Genomic DNA, 12,014 nt, shown 5'->3' with positions numbered 1-12,014 from the left:
TGCAGAATATGGAGGGGGAGGGTAAAGTGTGAAAGATGTTGAATGCTCAATGACCTTATATCCACCAGCCAATCACATTGTAACATTATGAATGTGTGGTGAATCAACACTGATTATATTGCTGCTACAACAGGTCTGCTTTCTATCTTGGAAACACCTGACGGCTCTACTGATCCATCCTGCCTCCAACATATGCTCCCCATCTCCTGACCTTAGGAGATGGACATATGAGCCTTTTGAATCTGCTGCGTGCAACGTCAGCCGGTGAAAATCATTGTTTGTTCCTACATGCGAGCAGCAGCCCCCCTTGCCACTCAGTGCCCTAGATGAGTCCTTCCACCCTTTTCTTTCCAGCACAGTTTCTGCACCTATTTTTGATTCAAAACCAGGCCAGGCAGCAGAGCTCAGGGCAGAGCTTATTCCACCGCCTCTGAGAAGTAATTCCCTTTTTTTCAACTCTAGATCGAATTAATTGAAATCATGCATATATGATATATATATATATATATAAATATATATATGCATGATTTCAATTAATTCGATTATAATTCGATTATATATATATAGCAGTCCTTTAAATAATCTGTATGAATTAGGTTACAATGCATCAATGAGATTTAGACACTGACGTTCTCATGATATATTTCCAGATATTCCGCATTTCACTACGCCACATTTAGTCAATGTCTCGGATTTTAAGACGAACGATTGAGGCTAATAACGTAACCGGTTATTTTTAGCCTGCATGAAGATGCGCTCAGCAGTGATGGCGATGACTTCCTCCCCCTCCTACACCATCATGACGTCGGGCTGTTACGCAAAAGCAGGGGTTCACCTTTTTGTGGACCTCCGGTACCGTCACCACTGGCGTACATTAGGGGCATTATAACACAAATAAAGGAGGGAATATACGAGATATATAATACAGGCTAATACCCTGGTCGTGTGTAGATCTGTTCACTTCTGCTTTTTCTTTCATTCCCCATTATGTTTCAGTAAACGCACTTTGTTTAAACTTGGAGTTGTTGGACACACCCAGCATGAAGCAGGTGTCTCTCATCCTGAGGGGCTTATCTGATGTGGACCGGGACACAGCGCCCGGTCCGAAACACGAACATTAAAGCTGCGACAGTCACTTCATTTTATATTTAAACGTTTACAATCGCTAGATAACAACATGCAATTAGAGTAAAAGTGGTTACTCAACTATTTGTAGAGGTGCTGGAGACACAGGTCGAGGCATTCCCCCTCCACTTCGTCCTCAGTCATCAAGTCCGACAAGGGGCGCAGCGGCGGAGGGTCGCTCTCCTGCAGAGGCATCCTCATCTCCCGCAGGAAGAGCTCCAGGAACCGTCGGAAGGTTTTCTCCTCTGCTATAGAGCCGGCCATCATCTCTCATTCCTGGACAGACAGCGACAACTCCTCCCGTCAGTGCACTAACTTCTCCGGGCTGAGAAGAAGAAGGAGAAGAAAAAGAAGAGGAGTCGGTACACTGAGTCGTGCACGCGCAGACTACCTGAATGAGTGTGAACTACCGGGGGCGCGTGGAGTACCGGTGCGCGTGTGAGAGCAGCGGACTTGCCGGGATGAGTGTACTTTCTCCGGGTGTGCTACTGGACTGGACTGGACTGTCAGTATATGGACTGAACTCCCCATTCAGAACCGAGCGGGAACGTTATCAGGGATTTCGGATGATCACACGAATGTGACGTCAGAGAGTCGTGAACGCGCACGCAGCACTGCCTCTGACGTCTGAGAGCTTTTTATAGACATGGGGGTGTGTTTGGTCATATGATGTCAAACTAAGACAGTATTATATTGTCAATCCCTTTTTCATCATCTTAGAAAAAATCTCATGAACAAAAGTAGAAAAGTAGATTTTTATAACAGGAAACCTTAATGTAAGATGTATATCAATAGAATCCCACAATAAATAACAGACTGTAAGGTGGCCTACATTTACTAAAGTAGCCTACTGTAGTACTTTTTTATAATATCAAATATGTACTTGTTTTTAGAAAGTATAAGTGGAATTTTAACAAACATTACATCCTGGGTAATAACGTTAACAACAAACATGTATTCAAATGTTTTACTTTTTTTTTGTATGTCAATACACATTTAGAAAAACAGTCCAACCCTGTCAGTGTTATACATTGAATAGTATTTTTTATTTACAGCCATATTGAGGAAAATGTGGATCCATTATCGAATATCTAATTACGTTTTCCCATTCAAAATTGTTGATTTTATTCAAATAATGACTTCAAATTAAAGATAAATGTAGTTTTGACCAGTCATCATTTCAATATAGATAACTTAAATTCTGCATGTTAGATATTTATATATCTTAATTATAATTTTTTTATATCTGAAACCAATAGTCAGGATTCAGTGAGAAACTGGAGTCAATGTGGTTAGCCTCATGTTGTAATAACCTAATTAGTATGCTTCGTTACAGCTGGTGAGATATACTTGCTTAGCAAGTGATCATGTGACCTGTCTCAAAGGCTTTAAGCTGCAGCATTGAAAGTGTTGAATAAGTGATGAAGAACACGACGGCTTTAAAGGTCTCATCATGTGAATGTATGAGTGGTCGGTGGACCGCTGTGTTTCATTTTCCCCTTTTGTCTGGAAAATATTTGGATGTCTATTTCCTTCATTATACATGTTACTTGTTAGACGCTTTTATCCAAAGCGACTTACTCAATGTGGGCAATCCCCACAGGAGCAATTTGGGGTTAAGTGTCTTGCCCAGTGTCTTGCCCAACGACATGCTGACTGCAGTAGGGTTTGAATCTGTGCCCCCCATTTACACACTTAAAGTCCCTGTCCACTCAAAATGTTTTTGCCAATTAAACCAACACTGTGCAATATGTTTGTATAGTAGGGCTGAAAAAATGTTTTGAGCCTCAAGTACCAGCTTCTTTAATGTGATGACGTTCTGCTGTTTTATTTCAGTGTAACTTGAGATCTATACGGTTGTTTTTTTGGAGAAGAAACAAGACATTTTAATATATAACTTTAGCTATAGCACAACTATTCATTACATTACATTACATTGCATTTAGCTGACGCTTTTATCCAAAGCAACTTACAATAAGTACATTCGACCAGGAAGACACAACCTTGAAGAAAGCAGAATCATATAAGTACATCAGGTTTCATAGAGCCAAACATTTCAAGTGCTACTCAACTGGCTTTAGGTAATCCAGCCCTTTATTAGTATAAAAGTGCTTCGTTAATAGTTCTATCGCTCGAAGTGGAGTCGAAAGAGATGAGTTTTCAGTTTGCGCCGGAAGATGTGCAAGCTATCTGCCGTCCTGATGTCAATGGGGAGCTCATTCCACCATCTTGGAGCCAGGACAGCAAACCCACGTGTTTTTGCTGATGGGAACTTGGGTCCCCCTCGCAGCGAGGGCGCAACGAGTCGTTTGGCTGATGCAGAGCGTAGTGCACGCGCTGGGGTGTACGGTTTAACCATGTCCTGGATGTAGGAAGGGCCAGATCCATTCGCAGCATGGTACGCAAGTACCAGTGTCTTGAAGTGGATTCTAGCAGTGGATTCTAGCATTCATTGGGTTTCATTACCCATTGCCTGTTGTGCATTCTTTGTATTCTATTTAATTAAATGTTTTACTTTCTAATTTGGTTTTATTTTTATTTTTATTTATCAAGCATGTCATTCTTTACCTGTTTTTCTGAATCACAATATATATATGCTTTTCACCAGGGAAAATGTATTTGGTTACAGTCGCTCCATTTCAGAATAAAAAAATAAAAAAAGTTCAAGTAAAACATGTGCACATTGAACTACAATATATAACAAGAATACATATGTAAAAATATGCATATGACGAAATATACATGGACTGGTCTAGTTATATACATAATCATAATAATGCTGAACAACTGATTATTGTTTAAAATGTAGTGTAATACAATGTTGTGTTGATATGGACTTATCTTAAATCACTAGGGCTTAGAAACATAACGTTAATTGTTATTAAAAAAGGAACCTAAAATAGTGTCTGCTCAGACATTTTAGTTAAGGGAACCGGAAATAAGTGCGTCTTTGTTTTTCTTCCCCCGCTTTCCACCATGAAGGGAACAAACATGGCTCTCCCTCTGAGTATGGAGGCTCTGCTTCAGGCGGACCTCCAGGAGGACGTCGCTTACCGGGACGAAGGCTTGTGTGTTGTCGGTATTTTCGGTAAAAGCAACATGCAACCGGGCGCGCCTAAAGAATCTATCGTCAACAGTCTCGCGGACAAACACATCTTCTCGCTGTTCGGAGGACCGGAAGATGGCGGTACGGCGGACAGCAGCATCGAGGCTTTCTACCACCAGGAGAACCGGGTTTTGTACCTGTTTCTGTCCTCCGTGTCCGACAGCCGGCAGCTATTGCGGGCCTGCGAGTCTCTGAGCGCCAATACCGGACACTCCGACTCCCACGAGCTGTGGAAAGACCTGGACCGACAGCACTGCCTGCATTTACTCTACATCTTCTCCGTGTGTCACGTGCTCCTGCTGGTGCACCCGAACCAGACTTTTGATGTGACTTATGACCGTCTCTTCCGGGCCCTGGATGCTCTGAGACAGAAGGTGCTGCCTCTGATCCGGGCTGCCATCAAGGACTGCCCGGTGTCCAAAGAGTGGAAGCTGAACTGTCGGCCATGCCCTCCTCGCCTGCTCTTCGTCTTCCAGATGAACGGCTCCATGAAGGTCTGCTTCAAGTTTTAATTTACAAACAGGTGGTAGAGAAACCATTGCCACTTACCCAGGGGTCGTTGTACAATCTTAAAACAGAGTTGCTGTGTTCCAGAGGTGCTCAGATGTTGTTGTTTAGTAAAACAAGTATTCATATCACAGTCTTGTTCAAGAGAGTCCCAAAACAACACTCACGCTAGGGCTGCTCAATTAATCGCAATTACGATTATGGCTTGCAGCGATTACGAAAACAACGTAATCGAAATACAACGATTATTTTTTAATTATTATTATTACTTTTTTAATTCTTTATAACAATTGTTTTATTGATTTTTCAGTAATCAACTGTTAAAAACACACTGTTCACGTTTTTTTTCTCCAATAAGTTGATGTTATCAAAGTAATTGGATAATCGTTTTTAATAATCGTGATATCAATTATTGACCCACATAATCGAGATTATGATTTTTGCCATAATCGAGCAGCCCATTGAAAACAGAACAGTAAAAGACAATCATTTATACAAAAAACAATCAAAAAGACTAAATAACACGACGCACAAATAACATTCACCATATTTAGAGATAAGGAAACAAAACAAATGTAAATGTTGACAAAGACAAGTCACTTATTCAAACCAGCCCTGGCCTTGGTTAAAGATATAATAATGATAATAATACAAGTCACTTATATAGCGCTTTTCCGCGTGCTCAAAGCGCTTTACAAGCAAGTTAAGAAGAAAAATAACAACAAAAGTAAAAAGTGCTAAGCTAGGTGGAATAAGGGCGAGGGGTTAGCGGATTAGGAGTTGAAGGCAAGAGTGAAAAGGTGAGTTTTGAGGGATTTATTTCTTTTGAATGACGTGGGAGTGTTGGCAGATTGGACGTGGCTGTGGAGGGAGTTCCAGAGTTATCATATAAACTCCATTGCATGTAACATTTATTTGACATCTCTTTTGTCTGTTGTTTCAAAGGTCTCTACAAACGGCTCAGAGTCTGGAGGAAACCCCGACAAACCCAAGAAGCACTCCCCCAGGAGGAGGCTGCAGCACGCGCTCGAGGACCAGATCTACCGTATCTTCCGTAAGAGCAGAGTCTTGACCAATCAGAGCAGCAACTGCCTGTTCACCGTTCCCGCCAACCAGGCCTTCGTGTACGTGATCCCGACCGTTGACGAGGACCCTGTGGGCGCGTTGCTCAGCCAGCTGCGCTCCACCTGCACCGTGAGTGAAACCGAGCCAGCCGTGGTGGTGACGGGCCCGCGGAGATATCAGCAGATGAGACGCTCAGCGCGACAGTCGAGTTACAGCGGAGATCCAGCGACTCTGTTGATGGGCGGCCAGCTGACAGACTGCAGCCTGAAGGAGTTCCTCTGGCAGCACGTGGAGCTGGTGCTCACCAAGAAAGGCTTCGACGACAGCGTTGGTCGCAACCCTCAGCCTTCACACTTTGAGCTGCCGACCTACTCCAAGTGGGCCCAGATCGCCTCTAAGCTCCACCAGGTCCTCATCAGCAACACAGAGGAGGAAATAGCAGAGCTTTGGTCAAAGGTTCAGGGCCAGCTGAAGGTTTTAGAGGGTTTTCTCGACGCTGATACAAAGTTTTCTGAGAACAGGTGTCAGAAAGCCCTGCCTCTGGCTCACAGTGCCTACCAGTCCAACCTCCCCCATAACTACACAACGACCGTGCACAAGAACCAGCTGGCCCAGGCTCTGCGGGTGTACAGCCAGCATGCACGAGGCGTGGCTTTCCAGCGCTACGCTCTGCAGCTTCATGAGGACTGCTACAAGTTCTGGAGCAACGGCCACCAGCTGTGCGAGGAGCGCAGCCTGACGGACCAGCACTGTGTGCACAAGTTCCACCTGCTGCCTCAGACAGGTGAGCAGCAACTCGGCTTCATATTCCTCTGCTGCAGATTCAAGATTCAAGGCTTTTATTGTCATTTGTTATGTTAGAAAAATATCACTCGTCCCCAGCTTGAGCTTCAATCTCAGGATCCACGTATCTGTGATCCTCTCCAGAATGGAAGTAGTCATCACATACAGAGCATCAACTAGTTCCTGAACAGTGTCCTTCACATGCTGATATCCAAGAGAGGGAGTTACACAGTCACAAGGTGGAGGAATGAGCATGCTTGTCATATGTCTCTCTCCATAGAGGCTGAATCATCATGTTAATCACATAGCTATTATGCCTCAAACAGTCCTGATGCTCTTCTAGGTCATCACACATCCTGTCATGTTCACAGCTACAGTTGGGATACCTTTGTTATCATGTTACTCTCATATTGGAAGAGGACATTCAGTATTTTCCCAACAGAACATAGCTACAGTGTGGGTATGTCAATGGAAATCTTAGGTCACAGGCTCCTCCACCAGAGCAACACAATAAAACAGATAAAATAGTGCAAGTAAATACAAATCAAATAGAATAGAAATAGTCTGCACTGCATCAAGTTAATGCTGGTATCCACAAGGTTTAATATAAGATCTGCACACGTGGGATAATGAGAAGCAAATTACATGATGAGTAACTGAGGGTGTTGAAAAATGATTCTACTTACAAAAGCAGAAAGCTCTGAATTTGTTAATTATGGTTTCAATAATTTTCTTCTTTTTATGATATATAAAGGAATTCATATTTGTGGGATTTTTTTTCTAGATTTGAAGTCTACAAAATGTCAGGTCATAGTGAAAGATGTCTATCCCAGTTTCCTTAAAGTCCAAGATAATGTCTTTAAATGTCAGTCTTTCAATATTAAACCCAAATGTATTCACTTTGATATGATGTAAAACAGTCACTTTTGCTTGAACAATTATCAATAATTAATCTTTTATCAAAATGGTTAATGATTGTTCTTCTGTTAATCAACCAATCAATTAACCAACTATTACTGGCAGGTCCAGTGTTCATGTACATATGTCTATTTATGGATAGACATTTATAGATAAATTCATAACTAGTCAGGATAATAATTACATTTATAAATTCTGACGTTGTTTCTGCAGGAGAGAAGACAGACATGGATCGAAACCCACCCATCCTGAACCACAACAGCAGGGGGCGCTCCACCAGCGCCTGTAACTGCGGCAGGAAGCAGGCGCCACGAGAAGATCCGTTCGACATCCAGACGGCCAACTACGACTTCTACCAGGTCAGCAGCTACAAACATCTCATCCTCTTGCTATTTAGTTTAGTGTATTTGTTTATAGTGTTGTGGACAGTCCCCATTGGTCCACTGTCACAAAAACCAGTAAACACACATTCCCTCAAATTTCTTCCTTTTCTTCAATTCTTGACCCATTATTCTCTAATCTCCATGACTAGATGCTGGATGAGAAATGCTGCGGGAAGTTGGAGCGGATCGACTTCCCTGTGTTCCAGCCCAGCACCCTGGACCCGGCGCCCGCCACAAACCAGGCTCAGAGGACCCCCATCGAGGCCTCCGGGTCTGCAGAGGTGGTGGTGGAGAAACTGAAGGAGCCGAGCACCGCCCAGAGCACCACCCAGAGCACCACCCAGAGCACCACCCAGAGCAGCACCCCCATCCCCACCCAGAGCCACACCCCCATCCCCGCCCAAAGCCACACCCCCACCCCTGCCCAGAGCCACACACCCGCCCAGAGCCACACCCCTGCAGACACCAGCCTCAGCCTGGCCCTCAGCCTGGGTCAGTCCACAGACAGCTTGGGGCCCTATGCTGACGGAGATGGCACCGAAACACAAGTCCAGCCAAAGAGACCCAGTCTTATGGACCGGCAGCCCTCCACCGTGGAGTATCTCCCCGGGATGATGCACTCTGGCTGTGCTAAGGGTCTCCTCCCCAAGTTCTCCAGCTGGTCCCTCGTCAAACTGGGCCCCGCAAAGTCCTACAACTGCCACACGGGCCTGGAGCACCCGGGCTTCCTCCCCGGATCCTCCTTCCTGCTGCCCTGGGACCTGGTGATCCGCTCCCGGTCGGAGGAGGACCCGGACAGACTGACGGAGCCTTTGGATGGGGGCAACTCCTCGTGGCCGGCCCCCAATAAGACCCTGGTGGGGAAAAGGGGAAGCACCGGGGGCCTGGGGAGGAGCCGCAGGAGGGACGACATGGCTCGGATCTTCGTGGGGTTCGAGTACGAGGACAGCAGGGGGCGGCGCTTCATCAGCTGTGGGCCGGATAAGATAGTGAAGGTTCTGGGGCCGGGGGGGGGCCAAAGACCCCGCCACCAGGGTGCTGAACACCGACATGCCGCTCTACATCCCGTCCCCGTCGCAGGGCCGCGGCATCAAGTCTCACTACGCTCAGCTGACTCGGCTGTTTGTCGTCGTGCCGGACTCCCCGCTGGAGGTCACCCTCAACCCACAGGTAGCTACACCCCCCCTCCGTGGGTCACTGAAAACTAGCCGCATGTATTCAAAAAGAAAATCCAGAAATCGATATTATATAAAAGATACAAATTGATTTCTGGATTTTCTTTTTGATATTCTTACTCTCACTGTTTATATAAACCTACCGTTAAAATGATAGACTGTTAATATATTTGTAAGTGGGCAAACTTACAAAATCTGCCTGCATGTATGAATGAATTTTAAGTGTTTTTGTTCCCTGCTGTGTCTCCAGGTGCAGCCCGGCCCCCCTCCCTGCCCGTTGTTCCACCCGGAGCAGACAGATTTGGTTCTTCCTCCCGATGGGTTCTGGGTTCTGCGGTTCCCTTATTCCTTCTGTACGGACCGCGGGCCCTGCTACCCCCCCAAAGAGAACCAGCCGCTCAACAACCACAAGGTGCTGCGAGGCATCCTGAAGGCCACGGCCGCTACCCCGGCCCCTCAGTGACCCTGAGGGACCTCTTATTTATTCACACTTCCTGATATAGGCCGAGATGTTTATGTTTGTGAGTCCGTGGCCCCCGCCCTGACCCCTTCAATCCTCATCTAAATGTACTGTGGATTTTTCCAGCCCCGACATATTAAATCTCGTTTATTTTGATGATATCAGGACATTTTATTTGGATCTAAATTCAAACATATTCACACTCATGACCCCAATTGAAAGTACTTACTTCAGTTCAATCAGGAGAGACTTAGTTTGTTAGTTGATAACATCTTTATTGCCGTATGATATATATATATATATATATATATATACGTTTTGGAGATTAGACCCCATCGTACTGTGATGGATTAAGGGGGAGGAGGAGCCGACTAGGAAAAGAGAAACCCCGCGGGGTGGTGGTGAAAATCTGGAGTGATGAGGGTTCTTCTGGGCTAGCCTGCCTTGGGTCTGATGAGACTGGAGGTGGAGGAGGGTTGCATCAATTCTCCTGAACGATGCTGGCAGGGGAGAAAAAGAGCAGATTTAAACATTTGCCGGGTGTGCTGTGATTGGCTGTGGAGATGAGACGCGACCGATTGGTTTAGCTGGGGGTATGTTGCCTCTTGCTTATTGAAAGAAAGGGCGAGTGAATGAGAGCGTGGGAACCAGAGCTTCATTTCAGACTGAAGGCGCCATTAGAACAGGCTAATTATGGGGTACATTAATACGGCTGGACTCATGTACGCTTTACTTTAAATCCCCTTATTTAACAGTTACTAGCAGTAAATATACATTTAATAAAAAGTCTATACAACACACCAATGGAGTTGTATGCAGATATAATTAGGGATGTAACTAAATATTATTTTTAATCAACTAATCAATTGCTTTTTTGTTGTAAATAATCAGGAAACTGGGAAATGCCAACCACAAATCCTTAAGACCTGAAGACATTTCATATCATTAAATGTTCCTTTTTGTGCCTTTTAAAAAACATTCTGTATTTATGTGTACTCTATAATACACATCGGAGCAGATGAAACCAGGAACTTTGTATAAAATAAACGTTCTTTTTTTTAGAAGATGAATCCACTATCACAACAGTTGCTGATATGTTTTGTGCAAATTGAAACCAGCTTCGTGTCGTTTTCTCTCCCAGACTACGTGGCATGAAACGTAGTTGTTTTGGCACTTTTCATATCTGTGAATTTTCGAGGACTTCCAGTAAAGTGTGACCTGTATTCTGCATCATGTGTCACACAATACACGTACCTACTACTAAAACACTGACTACTACTAGAACAAAGAACAGACTGGGGACCGGAGTGGAGCAATCTATGTTTTCTGTAAATAAAAACTAGAGTTCTTCATTCTGTCAGATGTTATTGTTTAAATTATGTAATGTCAGCCTGAAAGACACATTTCTCATGTTGAAGCATTAAATATTGCATTTTACTTTTTGTCCACTAGTTGGGGTTGGACTCTTCATTTATTTATTGAGATAAATTACCCTTTTAATGTTTATACCAACATTATACATGGCCTTTTACCAGGGGTGGGGAACCTTTTTCCCCTCAAGGGCCATTTCCATTTTTACAACATCCTCCGAGGGCCGTACAAATTATCGACCTCTGCTTAAAAAAACTAAAATCACAGCCCATTCATTTGTTCTTTCTTTCATGTTGTGCAAAGAAAAAGCAACCTCTCAATCCAAATATCTTACCATGACTCGCCTATGCATGCACGTGCACGGTGTGGCATGACCACCACAACAGAAAGATATGGACACAAGATGTGTGCAAATGTATTTAGTTTCCTATCCATGTGGACATGATTTAAGTGGGGGGGGACCTAACCTCCTTAACATATATAAACCTCTGGCCACAAGTGATTTTTTGATTGATGATGTAATGATAAGTGCGACATGTCGGCGTCTTCTCTGCATACTCAGTTTAAACTGTATTTCCTTTATCCTGTAATATGACTTGAGAGATTTAAACTCCGCACACTGAGTTGATCTCTTTTCTATAGACGCTGGAGGCGGGCAGCGTCAGGTAAACAAAGTTATTTAGCCTTCCCAAACCTGAGCCTCACGCGCCGCCTATGTTTGTAGATGATAAGAATAACAGTAATTAAGTGTATAAAAAGTGATGTTGGGTTAGTCTGACTGTGGCTGTAGAGCAGAGAGGTACCAGTTTATATTTCTTCGACCTGTATATATATTAAGGTTTGTTTTTCTTTCTATTTTGGACTGTACACCCTTGTTACTTTGTTACACACGGAACAACACTACATTGTTCCGTGTGTTTATGTGTGCCAGGTGTGATTCACATGGGGGGATGGGCACATAAGGGGGGGGAACACATCTAGAGTATGTGTGTGGGTGTGTGTGTGTGTTTTATCTGATCCGGATGGTTACTAATTCCTTTTCTTTATGGCGATCATTTTTGACCAGGAACACCATGGGTGTTACAAAGTTGACTAAATCATCCAAAAACTCAATGAAAGTG

General features: G+C 44.1%; 2 protein-coding genes across 4 annotated transcripts in view; one reads left to right on the top strand and one right to left on the bottom strand.

Moving 5' to 3' along the window:
• ppm1e (protein phosphatase, Mg2+/Mn2+ dependent, 1E) overlaps nucleotides 1-4,544 on the bottom strand; it is a 56,675-nt gene extending 52,131 nt beyond the window's left edge. Inside the window, exons 1-2 of one of the 3 annotated variants that reach the window (XM_034220469.1) lie at nucleotides 4,369-4,544; nucleotides 1,208-1,450 (exon numbers count right to left, since the gene is read on the bottom strand). In XM_034220469.1, the coding sequence (XP_034076360.1) occupies nucleotides 1,208-1,392 (185 nt within the window). In that variant the 5' untranslated portion in view covers nucleotides 1,393-1,450; nucleotides 4,369-4,544. Of the gene's footprint in view, nucleotides 1-1,207; nucleotides 1,669-4,368 lie in introns of those variants that run through there. The other 2 variants (XM_034220468.1, XM_034220467.1) reach the window with 2 other exon arrangements.
• On the top strand, nucleotides 4,057-10,973 carry smg8 (SMG8 nonsense mediated mRNA decay factor). Its single transcript, XM_034220466.1, is given in 6 exon segments — nucleotides 4,057-4,725; nucleotides 5,684-6,587; nucleotides 7,718-7,863; nucleotides 8,037-8,894; nucleotides 8,896-9,057; nucleotides 9,313-10,973. Coding segments are annotated over 6 exon segments (2,907 nt in total). The 5' UTR covers nucleotides 4,057-4,101; the 3' UTR covers nucleotides 9,526-10,973.
• The last annotated feature ends 1,041 nt before the right edge of the window (nucleotides 10,974-12,014 follow it).

The sequence above is a fragment of the Gymnodraco acuticeps genome, unplaced genomic scaffold (genome assembly GCF_902827175.1).
Source record: "Gymnodraco acuticeps unplaced genomic scaffold, fGymAcu1.1, whole genome shotgun sequence".
NCBI classification, from domain to species: Eukaryota; Metazoa; Chordata; class Actinopteri; order Perciformes; family Bathydraconidae; genus Gymnodraco; species Gymnodraco acuticeps.
The sequence above is the reverse complement of the archived record's forward strand: the minus strand, read 5'-3'. Positions and strand labels throughout refer to the sequence as shown.